The following is a 22,321-nucleotide window of genomic DNA, read 5'->3' as shown; positions in this document are numbered from 1 at the left end:
TAAATAAATAAGTAAAATAAAGACACTGTGTCCATCTACAACTAAAAAAATATTTTAAAAAAAGACTAGTTTTGAATTGGGGGTTGGCACTCTTTCCTTCAGGCCCACATGTGCCCACGGGCTGTGATGGATGAGGATTCACCTGCTAACAAACTGTTTTAAAAACCAAAGTAAGTCATGAGCCCTTGGACTGCCAGGGTCCCCTTGCCTCCCCTCTTCTGGCCCACTGGTGGAAGACCTGGGGGCAGCCTGGGAATGTATGTCTCTCTGCACGCCAAGAACCAAGGCAGAACCAAGACCAGGTGCCAAACGTGGGGGAGGAACAACACAGAAAGCGCAGCTCACTCCAGGCGCCCTCAGGCTGAGGGGCTCAGGGGTCACCAGACTCCCGCACCCACCCGGAAGGAGACTCCAGGGACTGCCTGGGAGCGGGATCCCCTGGAGGGTGGTGGGGTTCCTTCCTCCAGAGAAAGCTGCTCAACATCTCTTTAGGAAAGAGGCTGTCCTTGCACCAGGGCACCCCATAACTGGGCCTTGGCGTGCTGCCCTCGCATGGGGAATGAGTGAAGGACAGGCATGGCCAGTGTTTCATGGGGGCTGCTGGGCGACTCTGGAGCCTGGGAGAGCCTCCTGTGCCCTGTTCTCACATGATCTCTCCAGAGAGGAGGGGGCAGGCACCTCACCAGCAAGTGAACTGGTGGGTGAGGCTTACCCTACGTAAAACTTAAGTTTAAATAAATCTTTTTATAAACAATGTCTTTCCTGATAGTAAAATAGCTGCAGTCCAAATGTTGAAATATTGGAAATTCCAGAAAAAGTGTAAAAAAAAAAAAAAAGGAAATAAAAGTCTCTTGGAATCTAACCACCCTGACATTACATAAAGAAGAGATTTAAAGCATCATATAATTCTACCTCTATCCTCTGGAGATAACCACTGTTAATATATGCCCTGTATTCTTCTATAAAGACATACTTTATATAAAGGGAATCATATTATGCTACCAGTTTTTAAGACTTTAAAAAATAAAGCTTATGGATATAGTGATAATTGTGATAACTGTTCATCTAGAACATCATTTTAATAGCTCCAAAATAAAAATTTTCTAGTCCTCAGGAAATTATCTTGTAAGACATGTCTTTGTGTTTGTTCTTTTTAAAGGAGAAAAATTCTAGAGTATACACTTAAAAGAGAAGAGGGACTTACCGGGGTGACTTATTTTCCGCTTTTTAATTTTTTTCAAATAATTCCTTAAGAAAATCATTTAATGGTTTAATGTGGTGTTCCTCAAAATTTTTTAAAGTGTATTTTCTAACATCAGTGGCATCATAGTGTGTTAGGATTTTGCACCCTGAGTGAACCACCTGATGTAGTCCAGTGGCATTTGCCCACGTCACTGAGGGCTGCAGGGTACTGTATCATGTGGGACCCAGGTGCTTTTTCATCCCTCTATGGTGGACCATTTAGCTTGTTCTTGAGTTTTCAAAATGTATCAGTAATGCCACCACGAATAGTTCCACGCCTGAATTATTTTGTTTTCCCATCTGAATACTCCTTAGGAGCCAGTTCTAGAGGTGTAGTCACTGAGTCAGAGAATGTAAAGATTTGTAGGCTGCCATTCATACAGACAGACTGGTTTTGGGATTTCTGCTCACTGGTTACCATCAAACAGGCTCTGACTTGTTAGCTGTGGAGTGCTGCAGATTAACCAACCATGGGTCATTGTCTGGGTTATTATTAAAGCAGATCTTTTGGTCTTAGTCCCTGAAATATTTATGAATAATTAATTACTGATATTATATATAAACTTAAAAACTATGCTTTTTAATCCCCCCAAATTAAAAATAATTCTTAAATTAAAAGGTAATCTGGGGCTGGGGTTGTGGCTCAGTGGTAGAGCACTCACCTAGCACATGCTGGGTTCGATTCTCAGCACCACATAAACATAAGTAAACAAAGGTATTGTGTCCAACTACAATTAAAAAATAAAATAAAGGTAATCTATCATATTAGAGACAGTTTTTAAGAAAGAAAAAAGTCATCCTAATATAACCACCATTACCATTTTACCAGGTCTCTCCCTCCCTTTTCTAGGAATTTTACATAGAAGGAATAAAGTATAAATCTTGCTCTTTTTAACATTGTATTGCAGGTTTGGCATCCATGCTGCTCTACAGTCTTCCTAACTGTCATTTGTAACAAGTACAAATTGTTCCATCAGTTTAGATACCATAATTCAGTCACCCATTCCCCCAGTGAACCCTTACGTCACTTCCAGATTTTTCCTTTCCCAACGCTGTGGTGAATGTGGACTCTTCCTTAGGCTTAGATCCTCCAAGTGGATAGAATAGGTCTGAATTTAAACTTTTGTTCATTCAGAGTTTTTCCTAATTCTTCCCGGCCTTCTGGATGACTCTTAAGTATGATGACTCTTAAACATTCCTAATGACCAGGTGGAAATCAGGTCTTTCCTTTGGCAGAGCCCCCCTGGGCCACCGCGACTCACTCAGTGCCCAGGGGACAGGTCTTTCCTTGGGTGCCCCTTTGGTACAAAGGTGAATGCACACAGTCACCACTCACAGGAACCTTCGCCAGCCAGGAAAGAAAATACACCAAGGCCGGGAGGTCATCGTTATGTAACCTTGAATTTTTTTTTCTTTTCTCCTTTTGTAAAGGTATAAACTATGAAGGATGGAAATGCATTTATGGTTTCTTTTTTCTGCTAAAGCAAACTGCAACAGCTTTGTTTTCAGAAATGCAAAATTGACAAAGTTCATAAATGCTTCTTTGTTGACTGTGAGCCTTGTGGTTTGGCCCCCAGAGTTATCTCAGATAGCACAAATAAATCTGGCGGCCTCCAGTTGTCGCAAACTAAGCATTAGCTCCTTCCCCGGTTGTCTCCCTCCTTGCAGAATTTCCTCTGGGCCTTCAGCACACAGGCTCAGTCCTCTCATTAATATGCCCTGTTAACTGCTGCCAAACCTCTAGCAGTTGAGTGCATGTGTTCCCTTAATCATTCCTCTTTGTTCTGGAAGCTTGTGTTTGGTTTCTGAACCACCCTGTTTCCCTTCACCCCCTTCCACCATTACCATCACTAGCGCTAGCATTTGACCATCTCCTGTCTGTTTATTTAAAGAACATCCTAGATTGCCTGCAATCCAGAGAGCCTCTGCAATCTGCTCACAATGTGCTAAATAGCCCCCAGCCCAAGCCCTGGGCCTCAGGAACCCAGGCGAAGGGTCGCTGGGACCCTCTAGAAAGCAGAGGTTCCTGGAAGACAATGTTTACTCCCCACACAGTCAAAGACTCCTTCTCAGGACTTTCTGCCAGTCCAGCACAAGAAAAGGAAGCTTTATTCTTGGAGCCCAGAAGTGCATAGGCACACCCCATCTCAATGGTTTATTCACGGTGTCCAAGAGAAATACTTGCGGAGCTGTGTTCCATGTGAGATGGAAGCGGGTCGGGCCCCTGGATGGCTTGCCCAGAGTGCCCAGTGCCCGCCCCAGCAGCACAGGGGAGCACAACTGTCCCACCAGACAAGCCTTGCCCCGGGTGACCTGGGATCTCCTTAACAAGTGAAGGGTCCTCAGGGCCCCTCTGAGCTCCACCAGCAGGTGGGGCTCTGTGAGTCCTTGGGTCACGGGAACACTGTTGCTTTGCTCTACTTTAAAGTATGTTTCTTCTTTTCCCAAATTCAGACATTTGGGAAGTTCCATGCAATTTCTTTAACCTGTTGGACAGGAAGGAGAGCTGCTGAGGGCAGGGGCTTTCTTTAGAGCCCCTCTCTCCTCACAGGGGTACTGTGGAGCCCTGGAGATTGATCATTGGAAACTTTATGTTAACACAAAATACCAGCTCTCCCTCCTCCAGGCCCTGCCGCTCTCAGAAGAAAATACTGCAGAGTGTCCCTCCCAGCTGCACTGCAAACAGGCAGACTTGAATTTTGCTGGGAGCTCTGTGTGCTCAGTACCAGATGGGCAACTACATGGAAGACAGAGGAAAGGTCCAACACATAGTTAAAATATGTAGAGTGTAGTTAGGAGGAAATTCTCAGAGTGAGGGGTTTTGTGTGTTTTTGTCTTTTCTGGGAAAAAAAAAAAAAAGCTAATGTTGACTCCTTAGGTGGAGATGTGGTGCACTTTCCTCCCGATCCCCCAAAGGGAAGTTTGTATTCTTTTAAATGAAACTATTTTAAAAGCAGGACTAAAGCCTAAAATGATCCAGGTTCTCCCAGGTTCTCAGAAGGTGTAGATTTATTTACTATAGTTAAAGCATAATTAGTTCTCAGGGGATGGTGTATCTTTTAAACGTCTTTATTGCCACCATATTGGTTTTCTGAATAATCAGAAACTTCTGTTGTGATTGTGTACTGGTGTTTGAACAGAAACTCACCGTAAGTAGAAACAAATGTCAGCAATTGCTAGTTGTCACTTGAGCAGAGTGCATGCACCAGAGGGGAAAGAAAGAACTTGGTGGAATATCCCTAAGACGGATCATCTGACCCAGTCTTGAGGACACCGACAGGTGCCTCTGTCCCTCCTCTGCGCTCAGTGCCCTCGGGCATTTCTTCAGCTCTGGTGGGCATTCTCACTGCAGAGGCTGTGAAGGAGGGCAGAGCCCTTCCAGCTGTGCGACTCCACTTCCTTGGCCACACGCACACTGGTGAACACAAGCCCTGTCCCCTCCTGTCGGAGCTGGGCTCCTCCTGCACGATTCCCTGTTCCAGCTGACCAGTTTTTCCCACCGTTTGCAGGTTGATGTTTGAGATGCCACAGGAAATGGGCTTAATTGCCATTGCAGTCCGGCAAACCCAGGGCAAAGGTCAGTCATCTTTTGTTGTTTTTCTTTGCTAAAATCTATGATTCTTTTGGCCAGAGAGCCCACTGATCTTGTGTGCTGATCACCGAGACAACTTGAGTTGGAGTCTTTCCCATTTTCACAGCCCTCTGAAATGGGGCCAGAGGGAAGGAAAGCGTGTTGGGAAGCGTTAGCCTCAGCAGAATCAAAATACTCTCTCAACGGCCGTGTAGGTTGGTCATTCGACATTTGCTTCTGATGGCCTTAACAACCACGGGCCTACATTTTGTAAATTCTTCTCTCTGATGTGTTCTGGTCTTTGCATTTGTAAATCATAACTGTGTTAGATTTATTTTCCTGAAGGTCCTCCGAAGGGTCCTTCTGTGTCTCTAAGTATCATGTGGAAGGGCTTCTCGCTTGTGTGTATTCCCACCCTAGCCAGCACTGGAATTTTCATGTAGTGGACACTAGATCAATGATCTTTTGCAAAGTGACCACAGAAGCAGGGTGCTGCTTGGGCCTCTTCCACCCGCTGGTCTTGGAACAAGAGCCTGGATCCTCCAGAGCCCATGTGCGGTCTGCCCCAGGTTCCTTGCCCAGTGTCTGCAAGAGACACCAGCAGGTTGGCCCTGCCCCTCCTGATCCCCAGCCAGGCCCACAGAGTATACTTTTAGCTCTCAGAGGCTCGTGTAGCTTTTTCAGAAGAAGCAGAGAAATAAAAATCTGTTATTTTGCACTTATTCCTCTTGAACATAGCTCAATAAGAAAAAAAAATGATTCAAAACTATGGGACTCAGTATGGTGGATTTTTAAAAACATTCTAAAAGAACTTTGATTAATCATACTTCTCATTCTGATCATTTTACTTTCCTAAATTAAATTTTAAGAAAAGTAACAACTCAGAGAGTTAATGTTAGGGGTCATTTTTTAAAAACTATTTTCTTGAGATAACCAGCATGTGGTATACAGTCCCCCCACTTGAAGCAAACTGCTGTGGTGTTTAGTGATGTTCACTGGATTGTGTGGACAACCCCATAACAGGATCACTTTGAAAAAGTGGCTTGCAGAACTTCTCCTGGATCAGTGTAGACTGCTCCAGTTTCCCAGCATGTCTGTCTTCACCCTGTGACTGGCAGTGAGAATGAGGCAAGCCCATGTTCAGACGCTGTAAGATTCAGTCATCAGAGCATAAATGATATGCCACAGGGACAGAGCATGATGCTAATTAAGGGAAACCCTTTCAGCAACACAGCTTCAAGTTTTACAGTGCCCTTCTGATTATTGAGTTCACTCCAGAATACTAAGTGGGGCACTCTCCCACCTCAGAGCGTCCATTTGGTGAAGCACTAGATACCCAATGGTCTGTGTTCCAGGGCGGGGACCGAATGCCTGGCTGAGCCCCGTGGGCTGTGCCCTTTCTACTGTGCTGGTCTCCATCCCCCTGAGGTCTCAGCTGGGACAGAGGATTCCGTTTGTGCAGCACCTGATGTCCCTCGCCGCTGTGGAGGCAGTGCGGTCCATTCCCGAGTATCAGGTACGTGTAGTTCAACTCCCTTACCTTCTTATTGAGCCTGCAGAGCTCGGCCTGTTTGGTTTGTGGCATATGTTTGCAGAATTGGCAGCTGGACTTGAACCTCCACCTGCCCTTTGCTGGCTGCAGAGTGCAGTTTTACGAGCACCACCAGGTGTTTCTGCCGGCCCCGCCAGAGTGCCTGTGTCCTCCAGAATGCTCTGTCCTTCCTGTTTGTCAGCTTTCTTGCTTTCCTTTTTTCTTTCTGATGGAGTACTGGATGGGAGCTATTTTTCTGTGTTTTCTGTTAAAAAATCTTATTTTATGGACTGAAAAAAAACCCTTCTCTTTTCCTACCTGCGTTTACCATTGTCTCTGCTCAGCAGAGCTACCCTTTGTCTACGGTTGACTGAGTTCAGCATCCAGGGTTGTCAGTCACTGTCTTTCCCAAAGTAAGGACAGAGGTACGTGTGTCATTGTGACTGAGGGATGCTTTGGTGGCAGTTATTAAAAAGACAAGGAAAAGAGGATGATGATAACTGGAGCCTTTCCTTCCCTGCCTCCCCGCATGCCCCCCAAATGTTCCTGCAAGGATTTCACATGGATATAAAAAGGAGGTCCTCCCACTCCCTCCCACCTGCAGTTCTCATGATCGTGTGGGTTCCTGGAGCAATATGTTAGGAGCAGGACTCTCACAGAAGCTGAGGTCCTCCACTGGTATTTAAAGAAAAGTCCTCGCCATTGCCTCTCACCTGCCGTCCCCTGTGGCCACGACTTCACGTGCACATGCGTCTCTGCTGTCCCCTGGGTGTAGATAATTCCAAAGTCTGTGTTCCCCACAATATGCTGACATATGCTTATTACCAGACACTCAGTGTCCCCACTGTCTGTTGAGTTGGGGGCTCCTCAGACAGTCACAGACCTTCAGGAGCCAGGTCTGCAGCACCTGAGCTGCATACTTCTCAGAGGAAGCTTCAGAATCCAAAGCTCCATCATGGGAGGAAGTATTGTCAACCGAGCAACAGGTAATGAGTCTTAGGAAAGTAAGTTAAATACTGAGACTAGAATCTTAAATGAATCTATTCACCTTTTTCAGGGCTTTGACCTTGTAGTCTTACTGGTTAACTTAGCAGCATTCTTTGAGCTCCTTCTGTATACAGGGCTGTTCCAAGTTCTGGGGGCAGCAGGCTGTGGGGAGGGAGAAGGCTTGCCCTCCGTGGTGCACCTTAAGAAACTTCTACCAGGGTTCCCAGCCTGTTTCCACAGTCATCGCCTCAGCACCCCTGTGTGTGTGATTTGGATTTTGAATTGAATTTATTTTAATATAGCCTCATTGGCCTACATAGAGCCACTGTTCGATGGTTGAAATGGCCCCAGCTATGTAGAGCTCACTTTTCTTGTGACCTTCACTCGGGCTTCGGCTGGCCCCTAGTTAGATGTTACATCCGTGTGGAAACCAAGACCAGACCCAGGCACATCACTGCAGGGCCCACCTCCTTCCAGAGCTTCTGCGGGAGGCCTGCTCCGGCTCCCTCTGCTCCTTCTCTCTGTGACGTCTGCCTGGACTCTTGCCCATCACTTCCCCCCATCCCTGCTCCTCCCTCTCCTCTGCATCTTGAGCTTCTGCTCACCCTTTAAGACCCAGCTCAGGGAGGTGCCTTCCCCGAGTCTCTCAGTGGTCCCTCCTTCCACAGCCCGATAGCACCTTGAGTGTCTGAACCACTTTTCTGACGTTGCCTTGAAGCAGAGTCCTGTGGGCTCCTGTTGTGTCTCCCACGAAGTTCCAGCTGTTTGAAGGCAGGGTTCCTGCCACTTGGGTCCCTACAGTACCGAGCACACTGCTTTAGCCACGGGAGGATCACAGCAGCTGTTTGAATCAGTGATTGGGAAAAGAAAAACTGAGAACATGGCCGGTCTCTGCATCTCGGGATAGACGTTCTTGTTTGCCCTCATGAGAACCCAGAATTTCTTAAGCTGCTTCATTTCCCGAACAAAATCGGAAAACATGAAGCCTAGCCAGAGCTGGCGCTCAGGGCCAGCTCAGAAAAGCTGCCGCCCACCAGGCAGAGGAGCCATGTCTGAGCTATGGGAACTCTTTTGTCCTCCTGTCGAGGCAGAGGCTTGACCGTGCCACTGTGGGGACACAGGTGGCAGGAAGAGAAGAGAAAGAAATCCCTTGGAGAATTGGGAGAGTGACAAAGGCTCAAGTCTCCAGCTCACAGGTTTTCTAGAGGAGCCTCTCAACCTGAGGCCTGTTGATGATTTGCTGACATTTTTGTCCTCGGGCAGTGCTGGCCTGAGGGGACATGCAGCAGCAGCCCCGCCTCCGCCCACTAGATGCCAGGGCACTGTCTTTCTCAAGCTGTGACAACCAGGATGCCAGATGCCTCCCCACATTGAGAACCCTGACTCGAGGCAGAAAGGAGACATAAAGGTCCTTGTCATTGAAAGGTCCCGTTGTGAGCACCCCACGTTATTGGTGCTTGGGCTGCTCCTGCACTTCTGCTCTCAGCCCAGGCTGCTGTGCTAGGACCGCAGAGCTTCTAGAGCAGGGGAGGTAAGAAGCCTGTCAGAAAGGAGGGCTTCACAGGAGCAGCAGGCCCCACGGCACAGTGTTGGAACCCAGGCCTGGCTGTCGGGGAGGCCTGGTCTGAATCCCAGCTTCACACTTCCAAGTGCTGGAACCTCAGGCAGCCACATAATCTCTTCCATACAGACGAGACTAGTCCCAGCAGGCGAGTTTCGTGCTGAGAAGGGGCTCGGTGCTGTGCCTGGGACACAGTGCAGGTTGACGAGCCCCGCAGGACCTGGAGACCACCAGCTGCTCTCTGGTCTCTGGCTTCATAGTGCCCAGTGTCTCTTTCCCAGCTTCACGTCCCCAGAGGAGCCTCCTTTACCCCACATGGCCAGACCTAGCTGCCAGCCTCAGGTCTGAGCCTGGTGGCTATGACGTCCACATGGTCCAGTCCCGTCTCTGCTCATATGGGTGGTAAAGGCCCGGGTGGTCTCACTCAAAGCAGTATCTCCTCTTGGTCCATTCTACTGTGACCAGGGCACAAACAGATCCCCAAGATGGAGTTGTAACGGACCACATGACAAGTCCACTTCTGTTGTCCAAGTTGACTGTTGGAAGATCTTCAGGGTTTTCTCTAATAACTCAGTAAAACAAGTCCCTCCTCTGGGTCTTCATAGCATTCTGCTCAAGACACTTCTACAGTGTCTCAACAATGTGGACTGAATCAACCAACATTCATGATGCTGGTAATTCAGGGGCATGTTGTTTTTTGAGCACGATCTTTGGAAGGGAGTGAACCCTGAGAGTGTCCTTCTCTTCCTGCCCCCTGCACCTAGCACGAGATAGGCACACCTCGCTGGAGGCTCTTGATACTGAGGTGATTGATGAACTTGACTCACAGGAGGCATCTTCAGAAAGTGTCTTTGATGATGAAAAGCAGTGATGGGGTGTAGGGGAGAGTTCTGGGGTTTATGCTAAGTATGTTCTCTAGGTCTCTCACCTTCTGGCCCCAAGAGCTGCTTCAATATTGAATTGTCCCCAAGAAGTGATTAGTTGTCTGAAAAACGGAGAAGGCCCAGGCGAGGCCTCTGATGCAGTAGTTTCAGGAGTATTCTGCTCATCTTCTTTCGGCTCAATGACTCCATCTCATCCCTCTGTGTCCTGTGATTGCTTCATTAATGTGCAGATTTTCCTTTAGGATATCAACTTGCGAGTGAAGTGGCCCAACGATATTTATTACAGTGACCTTATGAAGATCGGAGGAGTTCTGGTTAACTCAACCCTTATGGGAGAAACATTCTATATACTTATTGGTAAGTTTTTAAAGCCTTTCCATTTGCAGTTTTTAGATTAATAAAACAACAAAAATTAAAACAGCTCATTCATGCCTACAAGGGGAAGAGCGGATTGTCAAATGGGATAACTTTTCTGGGTCTTATGGAGCATGGTAATGTGCAGAGAGGACCAAGGTGGTTGAGAGCACTTCCAGGGCTTAGAATTTCCTGACTAAGGCCATGGAAACCACCAGATGGTATCACATCAAACAGGTGTGGTTCTTATCCCTCACACACTCCAGCTTATCATTGAATTTGAAATGAAAATAAACAATATACCATTATGTAATAAGAAGGTTAATTTCTAAGAGTTCTCCTTCTGACCTTACATTCTTTTTTTTTGGGGGGGGGGTACCAGGGATTGAACTCAGGAGCACTCGACCACTGAGCCACATCCCCAGCTGTATTTTGTATTTTATTTAGAGACAGGGTCTTACTAAGTTGCTGAGGCTGGCTTTGAACTCGTGATCCTCCTGCCTCAGCTTCCCAAGCTGCTGGGATTACAGGTTTGTGCCACAGAGCCTTGACCTTCCAGCCATGAAAGAGTTTTCTTCTTTTTAACCTTTCAAAGCAGTTGCAGGCTGGTCAAGGTGGGGTCCGGAATCCCCGTTTCACCTCTGCATATTCAGATCAGGCAAGAAGAATGATTCAGAGTCATTTCCAGAAGTTCTTAGGTCCCTGTTCATCTAACTGCCGACGTGCCCCTGATGCCCAGTAGAATTTAATTGGTGTTCAGAAATCAGTAATGGACAGAAAACATGTGACCATGTGTTGAAGTGCCAGCCAAAGAACACAAGGCTTATGTTTCCAGCTCTGCTACCAACTGGCGGTATTATTGTGGGCAAGCTACTTCATAGTTTACAGCTCCGTTGCCTATCTTTAAATGAATTATTGAGGTAGTTGCAAAAATTTCCAAGTGGTGTTCACAGATATCAAAGAGGCCTGGGGATGGCTTTGGAATTGAAGAAATTAATTTAGTTTTGGAGCTAAAGATTTTTGTCTACAAGGGGGAATGAATCCGTAGCTTTTACTAAATTCTTAAGGCCACTGGAGGCTAGGGGCAATCTTCAACCAGGGAAAGATTCAGAGTTGTCAGCAGGGTGTTCTTTGGTCCTTGGAAGGACAGAGCCTAAGTTGACAGTAGTTAATGTCACTAATCTTCCTAGGACTTTCAAGTTTTTGAATGCAGGGGAGATTTTCAGCATTGGATCGCTCTCAGTTTAATGCTCAGCTTTCAATAGGTGCTTCAGATATGTTGCTGGATAAGTGGACAAAGGCACAGCTGCAGATCCTGCCCATTACCATAAATACTTGTTTTTTTTTCCCCAGTGCAGTTTACATTGCTTTGTGTTTTAATAACTGAGATATGCTTTTAAAAATCAGAGGCTAGCCCATCCATCCCTTTACATTAATAAAGGCCAAACATTTCCTGAAGAGTCCTATCACTATAGGTGTGTCATTGCACCTGAAGCAAATGTTGTGGGGACTTTTTTCTTAGAGGCACTGACCGTGTGATGGCCTTGACCTAGCTCTTGCAGTCCTGTTTTCTTATTTAAAACCTCTTAGGTTGATTCAGGGACCTGCTGCAGGCTGAGGTTGGGCTCCTCTGAAGTCACCACCCCTCCCCCAGAGGATGGGAGCAGTAAGCACAGAGGAGCGAATTCAAACACCACACCTAGGAACTTGCCCCTTCCCAACAGCAGAGCCTCAGCCCCGGAGGCTTCCGAGGATAAAATATTAGTTGTGTTCTAGGGATGTCTCGTGGCAAAGGTTTGAAATCTGTGAATCCAGAGTTTACGCCTTAAGCCCTGAATAAAATTCTCTCTCTTCAAGCATGTATTCTCTCTTTTCAAGTAGGAAAATAAATGAATACTTCATTTTGGGCTGGATACAGAGCACAATTCCTAGCTAGACCACATGAGAGTCGTTATTTCAGAAGTAACACTAAGTTCTGCTGCAATAATAGCTTCTGCTTAATTAAATTCAGTGAGATGTGACTTTTCCCCCCAACTTATTCTTTCTAGTGAAGTTGAGATGGTCCTCACTTATATAGGAAGGATAAAAAGGAAGATGGTCTCAGAGATATATCAGTCTCTACGTAGCCAGAGATAGTAGATATGAAATGATAAGGAAGTGAAACAATTATTGTAGGGCTGGGATGCAGCTCCGTGGTAGGGCATTTGCCTGACGTGGGACAAGGCCCTGGGGTGGATCCCCAGCACTACAGTAACAACCACAAAACAATCACTAACTTTTTCCAGGTGGTGGAGAGGAATGTGTGATACCATCAAGATGTTGAACTGCTCATTTTATCAATTATTTGTTTATTTTTGCCCAGGCTGTGGATTCAATGTAACCAACAGTAATCCTACCATCTGCATCAATGATCTCGTCACAGAATACAATAAGCAGCACAATGCAGCACTGAAGCCCCTGCGAGCAGATTACCTCATCGCCAGGACGGTGACGGTGCTGGAGACACTGATCCACACGTTCCAGGACAAAGGGCCCAATGGTGTTCTTCCCCTTTATTACAAATACTGGATACACAGGTCAGTGCTCATTTGTCTCCATTCTTTTAAAATTCCTTGGTTAAAATAGTGTCTTAAAACAAGGCCCTGGATCCTGGTCTGAGTAATTAGTTTTCACTTTCATGATGGAGAATCCCAGTGGGCACCACCATAGTGACCAACTTTTAGCGTTGCCAGGAGTGGGAACGCAGGCATCTCATACCTCCCGGTAGGATGTGAGGGGAGGACACAATGTTGAAAGTGTTTAAAATCAGTTTATTATGTTCTGAGAGAAAATGATCAAAACATCTAAGTGGTGGAATGTTCTAGAACAGTGGTTCTCAAAGTGAGATCTCCAGGAAACAGGGGCAGCCTCATCTGGCAACTTGTTAGAAAGGCAAATTCGCAGCCAGGACCTACTAAATCCTGGCTGCACACTGTGTGCGGATGGATGCTCCAGGGACTCTCCTACAGCTAACCTTTGAGAACCTCTGAGGTGTAATGACCAGCCTCCACCTTTGGAAAGGCAGTGTCTTCAAACCCGCAAACAAAGAGAAGGCCGAGACTTGCTGGAGATTAAAGAAGGCTAAAGAGGCATGATAGGTAAACGTGTTGTGTTTAGAGGATAGCCATTGAACATGGGGAAATCTGCACAAAGACTAGCTACACATATATGAGATAGCATGTATCTAATATGTACAATGTACATTAGATATCACTAGTGTATCAAGACCAGATTTCTCGAGGGTGACAGTGGTGTTATATGGTTTTATAGGAGATTGTTCTTCTTCGCAGGAGATATATGTTAAAGTATTTAAGCATGAAGTGTCATGATGCCTGAAACTTATTTTCAATGATGCAGAAAAAATAAATGTGTTTGTGTGTGTGAGAAGAGAGAAAGCAAATACAGAAAATGTTATTATTTGGTATGAATATAAATGAAGGGAGATGAGGTTTGTTGGACTGTTCTTTCAACTTTTTTATAGGTTTGGAATTCCTCAAAATAAAAATTTGAGGGGCTATAGATGAAACTCAGTGGTAAAGAGCTTACCCAGCATATAAGGTCCCCAGCACCATTAAAAATAAATTAATAAATAAATAAGTAAATAAAAATTTTAATGATACAAAATTAAAATTAAGGTATGAGGGAATTCTCCATTCTGAAAACAATTAACAAGGATGTAATGAACAGGTACATCTGGAAAATATTCAAAGAAAGCAAGATCAGAATTAATTTCTCTTGTAATTGATGTTGTTCAGCTTTATTTTGTAAGACCAGTCTTTTATTTTGACTCAGCCTTCCTGCCCCAAGTCTCAACCCAACAACCCAGAGAAGTGGCACTGTGGCCTTTGAGGGGTGGAGGGGGTGAGGGAATCAGCAGGGTGATCAGAATTGGGAGTGTCAGTGGCTTAAGAGAGTCCAACCCACCAACCACCCTGTCGTTTGAGTAGTAGTTAACCAGTCACCTGGGACCAGGGAAGGTCCACTAGCTAGCCTCACCCTCTCCCTGGGACCCCACCTTTGCATAATGGGATAAACACTCAGATACTTGTCCGCAGCCAGCCTCCCACTGTACTCCCAGTGACCTGCTGTGCTTCCTTTTCAGCGGTCAACAAGTCCGCCTGGGAAGTGCCGAGGGGCCGAAGGTGTCCATAGTGGGCCTCGATGACTCCGGGTTCCTGCAGGTTCATCAGGAGGGCGGTGAGGTGGTGACTGTGCACCCGGACGGCAACTCCTTCGACATGCTGCGGAACCTCATCCTGCCCAAGCGGCGGTAGAGCAGGAGCTGGGTGGCGCGTGTCTGCAGATGGCAGGGGCCTGGCAGAGCCACACAGGTGCTCTGCGGGTGTCGCTGCCGCCTTTCCTCACCAGGGGAGCTGGAAGACTCATGTAGAGTTCTAGGTGGATTGTTTTTCTCCCTCCAAGTCATTTCATAATTCATTATTTTTTTTTCTATATTTCTGGGCTTTTCTGATTATTTTGTGGTTGTTATTTTATCAGGTATTTGATGGTACTTCTAGATAGAGGGTTGACAGGTGGAAGATTCAGTGTAGGTAAAGCCCCTCGACAGGTGTGAAATCACTCTTCCCCTTTGGGCTTGAATTTGTGTTTATTGGGGGGGAAATGTTATGTGGAAACAGCAAAGGACTAAGTCAGATGCTCTCCCAGGAGAGGAGACCTTTACCACCAGGCTATTAAGAAGCAAATCAAGGGCTGGGGCTGGGGCTCAGGTGTAGAGCACCTAGCACTTAGGAAGGCGCTAGGTTTGATTCTCAGCACCACATAGGAATAAATAAATAAAATAAAGGTATTGTGTCCATCTATAACATACATACATACATACACACACACACACACACACACACATATATATATACACACACATACACACATACATACACATATATATACTGTAGATTTAAAAAAAAGGCAAATCAAAACATGGCAGTCCAGGCCAGTGGTGGGTTAGAGGTATCTGATCACTGTCCCTGAGCATCCAGGGAGAGATTTTCCCACCAGAACAGACAGTGGCACTTAATTATTTTACATTTGTGTTTGTGAAGAAAAGAGAAGGCAGGCTTCCAAGAGTTGCTCTCCACTGTGGTGGCCCCGTAACCATGTCTGCAGGCTTAGAGAGGCATCCAGCTGGCGTGGTCGCAGTGACTTGTAGAGGAAATCAGTCAAGTACTTCGACATTATTTTATGTGCTCTTCTTCCCAAGTTCAAGTTTACTGCATATTCTGAAGAGATTTGATCAAGTTCAAGATCTTTTAAGCATCGGTGGGGCACTACTTAGAGGCAGGAGTAGATGCTTGGGCTCTAACAGCTGGAGATGAAGGTTCAGTTTCACACTCAGGGAGGATTTTTAAAGCTTTTAAACCAATTTCAGGCTCATTTCAAAATGTGTAGCATTCCTACAAGACCACGCAGTACACAGAGGATCCAATCCATGGCATTGCGTTTGTAAGGTGTTTTGCCCCCTGTTTCCGTATATTGCCAAGAGAGAAAATGATGTTGAAACTGAGTGCCATCAGTTCAGAGAGAGAGAGAGAGAGAGGGAGTATGTGTGTGTGGGGGTGTCTCTCTCCATGTGTGTGCGTGTGCGTGTGTGGCTTTAAAAGAAAACCTTCAAAATCCAATGTGCTAAAAGTCTCCATGGAAGAACAAAGGGAAGGAAGCCTTTGTATCTTGGCCATTTCCAGATGTACCCACACTTTTTCCATACAACTCCTATCTCTGTTGAGCGTATGAATCACACCCATTACTTTTCAGCCTTAAAGAGCCAATTTTTGTCCCCTCTTCTCTCTTCCTGCCAGTCCCAATTGAAGTTAGTGGAAAGAAAACTTGATGGAGCCCTCAGCTTTGAACAAAATCCCCTCATTGTAAACTAGCACCGTCTTTATCCAGGTCTTACGCAGTCAGGCTAATTCCAGAAACTTGCGGTTTTCAGTATAAAAATCTGTCTACCTTTAGTCAGACACAGACAGCCCCATAGGAGGAAAAAAATAACATGTTTCATTAAGTACACCAATCCAATATGTGTCTTTTGGAAATGTAACTTTTTTTAAAAAAGAACTTCAAAAGTAATTTTTGCAAATAAGGCTCCGATTAGAATTATTTTTCTTTAAAAAAAAAAATCACTTTCTCTTAAATGCCCAGGTCTTCTTTTGGAATTAGTGATGAGTTAAAATAAAAGTCACACCACCCCAAAATTGGAAAATGGACTCACCCTTGAGAGGGAGTCTGCAGAATATCATCAAGGACAAAGATCTCCAGCTAATGTTGCAAGTTTCATTTCTTAAACTTTGTAATATAAGGCCAGTCATCCCTCAGAGCTGGCGTTTTGAATTTTGAATTTCTTTGGGGGATTATTTAATGAAAAACATGCTATGTTTTTGTTTTAAGCTGAAGGCCTATTCTGGACAGTTCTGCTTTGGGAAAAAAATGTTATCATTTAATTTCCTTTCTGTAAATTAAAACTAATGAAGTGTGGCCATGTCAAAGCAGCCGGAGATGTTGTGGGCGCACTGCTTGGCCTCAGCAATTGAGCTTTTTAAGGGTACTCTTGCTCGTCAGGACATCGAGTTGTCTTGAGGGAGACAAAATAGACATGAAGCAGATGCTATGTTTTCCATAAACCTGGTTTTGCCTCACACAAACCAAAGACTTGGAATTTCTGCCGAATGCAGAGAATGAAGGCGTACAGTAGAGCTGGGGAAGTCTGCCAGAGGCTACCCACACTCTACAACTGGGGGATTTCTGTGCTCAGCAATCTGGCATCTCAAGGAGCTTTAAAGTCTTCATGGAAACTTTGTGTTTCCTCATAACTTTTCATCCGTAGCCACTAAACTGTAGATCACTAGATTGTCCCCCAGTTTCATTGAGTGCCTCCAGGTTTTGTTAAAAGGCGAGGTATCCCCACTTCTGGACTGGTGAGGAAATGCTCCAGAACAGGACACACAGCGGGAAGGGGCTTTCATATGGCCCCCTGAAGCAAGGTGAGCATGCTGTCAGGGACGTAGAGGAAGGAGGAAGGATTTGGGTCTGGTGGATCATGCCATAGAACATCGGCGTGACCTGACACGGGAGCAAGTAGCCTGCCTATCCAGCCTCGGTGAGGGGTGGATGCACAGGTCTGTGAAAGCCAAGGGACTGCAGCCTCTGGTGGCCCCTGACCCCCAATATACTGTACGATGGCCTCTCACTCTAGTGTCTGGGAGCAGCCAGCCTCACAGAGTGCAAAGGAGATTCCAGAGGGGGCCAAGAGGAGGCCAGTGGGGCTTCCCTTCTCTCCATCTGCTGGCTCTCACAGACAGGAATGGCAGAATCCTTATTTCCAGGTCATTACTATGCATCTTTAAAATAAAAGGAAATGTAAACCTTTGCTTTTTTTTTTTTTTTTTTAGCTTTTCAAAGAATCATCTGTGAAAAGAATCACTTTAAACCAATGCCTATAAAAAGCAAGTCTACCAAAATAAACTCTATGTACTTTCTCTATGTTTTGAGTTTGTTCGTATTTCTACTACACATTTAATTTTTTTAAATAGGCACTTGTTTTAGTTACAGTATTTTATGTTTATATTTAAAGACTTTTTTACAAAATAAATTAAGTTTTACGTAATAAGGAATATGGATGTATTTCTAAATATTAAGAAGCTTGATGTGTTTTTGTTTTTATGTATTTTTGACAAAAGAGCAATCTTGTTATTCCAAAGAAAAAAATTAGCAAAGGTTAAAAGAAAACAACAACAACAACAACAAAGCTTTAGTGGTGATGAGAAAGAAATCTAACAACTTCTAGATTCTGTTCTTTTAGGGCTTTTCTTTTGTGAAAACTGTTCAACTTTTGTCAAAAGCTTTCCCCCCAAGATTTTAATCTTACATAGCATATACCTAAGCTCAGGAACACATTGACCCATGCATCTTAAATAACCAACAGACTATGATTCACCAAAATTTTAAGCTACTGTAATTTTATGGCATTTATTTGAAAATGTTCTTTGGCTTCCCATCTTATCAGAAGTAGCCCCCGCAGTCTACTTCAATGTACACTTCCAATAAATTACAACCTGGGTGAATTTTATGTATGGACCATTGGAAATCCTGCCTTAGTTGGAAGGGGGGGGGGGCATGCCTCACAGGACTTTTAAAGGGATGAAAGGGTGGGGGTGGGGGCAATAGGGGCTCTTACAGATTTCCTCAGGGCCCTTCACACCCGCTCACATCCCTGCAGAGGTATGAATGGAATGGCTTTTCTAGAAAAGGGCTTCCAAGAATATAAAGGAATTCCTTTCCCTGGGAGGCCCCTTGGAGGGCCAAGCCAGTCCTGAATTGGGCTTATGTCTCAAATCCATTTGATCTGGTATTTTTGTCAACATGGTACATGTTAGGGCCCAGTACAATTTTTCTTCTTTTTTTTTTTTTTATCAAAGGGAGGCATATTTATTAAAATGCTTCCTCTTCCCCTGCTAGAGCCTCACAGAAGTCGGGGAACCGCGCCGGCTTCAGTGTGCAGACTCTTGAAGATGGAGGGAACAATATTAGGTTGCCGTGGTAACTGCTTGCCAACTTTGCATTGAGCCCCTGCGGTCTTGAAAGGGGCTTTGAGAGAGGAATCCTCCTTCCCGTTCTAGGCTGTGAAAATTCTGATATTTGTTCAGATGAGGAATTTTCCACGAGCACACATTTTATCTTTAAGTACACACTCTTGGTTAAGTCTATTGACACTGTCATTTGTTCCTCAGCTATTGACCTGCTCCAGAAGGCTTCCTGATTTGTGTGTACTAAATATAGCCCCAAAGGCTAATAACCAGGTAGATGTTAAAACATTTTGTGGTACTTTATTGAAAAATGTTGGTGATGTCTCCCATTAATCAAACCTACACCTTGCAAGAATCATGGTTTAATTATGAGACTTGTGACCATAAGAAAGAATACCCTTGGCTTCTTTTATGTGTGTACACACTCCATCAGAGCAGCTAGTGAGGTGTAGCTCAGTGCAGGAGAGAGGTGTGTGTACCCATCTGTGACCCAGTCACCTTGTGCATGACACATGTTCCTAAATTTGCAAAATTTAACCTGCATACTATAAAGCCAACTGATACCCTGAAGAGATTACATAGGGTCCTTGCTGACGCAGGGTTGGCAAAAGATCAGTTTACGTTGTGAGAACACTATGCATTCTCACTTTGATTCTAGAAGGATGAGTTAAAAGCATGTGAAAACCTCTTTCTATTCAGAAAGGTGGAAGAATTTCCTAAATAAGCTTTGAAAAAGCAGCAAAGGGATACAGTTGTTTTTAGTGCAGAGCACATTGAAAGGTGGTAACTCAATGCATCTATTCCCTCAGATCCAATGGTGATATCTTTAAGAAAAAAAAAATCGTAAGAGTGAAACCAAAAGTATTGGAAGTTTATTTTGAAAACACTGCTGGTGCATTATAAAAGGGTCTCTGTTCACCTGTTACACACATGACACATTCATATGAAGCGCTCTTGCTATGTATAAAATGCAGAAAATGCTTAAAATGTGTCCATCATTTTCATTACACCCTTGAAGCAAGTTTGTCTTCCACAAGGTGCAGTCCATGACAGTTTTCCATATTGCACATGCAATGTAACTAACTTCATTAGCACTACTTGTAGCAAACACGAGCCTAGTGAATTATAGATCTGTGTGGGACAGAGGGACTTTGCCGTGGAATTAAGCTTGACAAGGTCATTCTCATAAAATATCTGGCTATATATTCTTTTTTGCATTTAATGCCTATTCAATATATTCTGAAGGTGCTATTCCTGGTGTTACCAAGAGTTCATAAGGAAAGGGAAGGGGGAGTAAGAGCTTGACCGTGTACTTGGGAAGCACACCCATGGCCACACACAACAGACTTGCATGTTCACCCCCTTGGTCTTGGCTTGTTTTGTATTGAAGAAAGGACTAAAAAAAAAAAAATTTTTTTTAAATCATGAATGACTTTTAAAGACAGTGGAGTTGTTGTCTATTCATGGGACTTACAATGATCACATTCTTCCTGTACCTAAGAATCAAAAAGGGCTCGGAAATCGGTAGGCTTCCTCTTCCTGCATGCTAGCTGCCAGGGCGAGGTCGCCCTCCTTAAAGTGTATTTATGGAGTTGCAATGCCTTAAAGCCCCTGTTTTTGAGCATCAGAGACCGGGCTAGATGCCTTAAGCTGGATTTCAAGGTGAGGAAACCGAGACCCCGGCGCCGGGTAGCTTGAGGTCACACGTCGGATGCCGCGACCTTGGGCTCTGTCTGAAGATGGACCCCTGGAGAACAAGGATGGGCGGCCGTGTGCCGACCTCAGGCTGCTCCGGGTCCTCTCCACGGGGGTACATGGCAGCTAGGTCACGCCTCAAGGTCGGCTGCGTTCTATTAAAATAGTTGTCTCTGTATAAATTAATTTATTGGTGCATACACAGCTCGCCCCTCTCCTCCGCTGGACTTTGTGAACTAGGAACCAGAGAAGGCCTGGCCTATGGCTTCTCCCTGCGGCCGCCCTGCCTGGGCGGAGCCAGCCCGGCGGGTCACCTGCCGTTGGTGATGATGACCGAGGCGCCCAGGTAGTGCGGCCGGGGCGCGCCGGGCGGCGAGGCGGCGCTGGGGCCTGCGTGCCGGGGCCGCAGCGCGCCGGCCGCCGCCTCGGGGGCTCCGGGGCCGCAGGCGAGGCCGGGCGCGGCGGGCGCGGCGCCCCCCAGCGGCCCGCGCCGGGCCAGCACGCGGTGGTAGTTGAGCAGCACGAAGGGCAGCTGCGCGGGCGCGCCCGGGGGCTCGGGGGCCGGCGGCGCGCAGCACTCGGGCGCCGCGCGGGCCAGCGCCAGCCGCGTCCCGTCGCGGGCGGCCTGGCGGGCGGCCTTGGCCGGGCCCAGCGCGGGCTCCTCCCGGTAGTGGCCGCAGCTCGGGAAGCTCGGCGGCGGCGGCGGGGGCGCGGTGTCCTCGCCGAACCTGCGCGCGGCGGCGGCGGCGGGCGCTGCGGAGACAGGCGATACGTTAGATGCTGGCATCCAGGGAGGGAAGGGCCTGCCCCAAGCAACGCCACCCCTCGGCCACCCGCGCCCAACCCTCGGGCTGCCACCGTCCTTCTCGCGTGCATTCCAGGCCCGCATTGTGCAACCACAAGGGACAATTGCAAATGTCCTGCGAGCGTGTTAAAAAACAGGTGGAATTCGTGAGGACTAATGTACCTAATGCTGCACACCAGGGTACGTCGATGGCGATCAGTATTAAAAACTGTTTATTTTTTGGTGGGGAAGAGGGTACTTTCTTGAAAGCCAGTGGACCCCTTCCACAGCACTGGCCGCTTTTCCATGTCCGAGGATGGCCTTGCCGGCTAATGCCACCTTATTGAACAACAGGGGTCTAGAGGCTACCAAGGCCCTCCAGTCTACCCTGGTTTTTGCTTATCCCTGGAGAGGCGCTGTTAATTGCCCTGCCCTGCTGAGAGGATCATAATTAAACCAGCCTTCTCAATTACATGCCTGACATCAATTAGCAACCTGGGCTTTTTACTTTATGAGGACCTTTGTCTTCCTTTAATACTCAAATGATTAGGAAGTTGATCACAAATTGCCTCAAATTAACATCTTTGGTGTCCCCCCCTCCCACCAAGCTTATGATATGCAGGTAGTTATTAACCTCCTTCACTTTTAAAATATCAATAAAAATCAAATTCTGTGTATCATATCAATACCAACCCCCAAAGAAAAAACAATTATTTTTAAGTCCATCTCAAGTGAGTAATATCGTCAACTATTGTCGAAACCCTTCACTTTGTTTTTCTTCCCTTGGCCGTTCAGAATGATCCCTTTCTTGGCTTTGTGAAGGACCCAGTGACCAGGGGGTACTGGGAATACAAATCTGAGGAATACCTGGCTCTTAGGACAGGCCCAGGCCCAAGACAGGATGGCAGGCCCTGATGGCTGATGTGGTCCTTTTTAAATTGTCTACTTTTGAAAAACATTTCCTCATGATCATCAAGAAGGTTAGATTCCTCCCATGAAATCTCAGGTTTGTATGAATCTATCTCAGCCTCCTGGGCACATCATCTACATTTACCGCTATCCTAGTAACAGCCGCAGGACATTCACACCATCTTGGTCTGTAGTCTGAGCCTCAGTCAGGTCTGGGTGGATCAGGT

General features: G+C 46.0%; 2 protein-coding genes across 7 annotated transcripts in view; one reads left to right on the top strand and one right to left on the bottom strand.

Annotated features, from left to right (window-relative positions):
• The window catches only part of Hlcs (holocarboxylase synthetase), a 189,277-nt gene extending 171,028 nt beyond the window's left edge, over nt 1-18,249 (top strand). For all 6 annotated transcript variants that reach the window (XM_058577279.1, XM_058577278.1, XM_046438828.2 and 3 more), the window contains 5 exons: nt 4,752-4,819; nt 6,169-6,329; nt 10,019-10,133; nt 12,493-12,706; nt 14,272-18,249. In XM_058577279.1, the coding sequence (XP_058433262.1) occupies nt 4,752-4,819; nt 6,169-6,329; nt 10,019-10,133; nt 12,493-12,706; nt 14,272-14,443 (730 nt within the window). In that variant the 3' untranslated portion in view covers nt 14,444-18,249. The remainder of the gene's footprint in view (nt 1-4,751; nt 4,820-6,168; nt 6,330-10,018; nt 10,134-12,492; nt 12,707-14,271) is intronic.
• A 1,301-nt stretch (nt 18,250-19,550) lies between these two features.
• Nucleotides 19,551-22,321, bottom strand: part of Sim2 (SIM bHLH transcription factor 2) — a 46,911-nt gene continuing 44,140 nt past the window's right edge. Inside the window, exon 11 of the mRNA XM_046438823.2 lies at nt 19,551-21,154. Within this exon, the coding sequence (XP_046294779.1) occupies nt 20,712-21,154 (443 nt within the window). The 3' untranslated portion in view covers nt 19,551-20,711. The remainder of the gene's footprint in view (nt 21,155-22,321) is intronic.

This window comes from Marmota monax, unplaced genomic scaffold, assembly GCF_021218885.2.
Source record: "Marmota monax isolate L192 unplaced genomic scaffold, Marmota_monax_Labrador192_F-V1.1 WCK01_AAM20220418_F8-fsc00125, whole genome shotgun sequence".
NCBI lineage: Eukaryota > Metazoa > Chordata > Mammalia > Rodentia > Sciuridae > Marmota > Marmota monax.
Note: the sequence above shows the minus strand (reverse complement) of the source record. Positions and strands in the feature narration are given on the sequence as shown.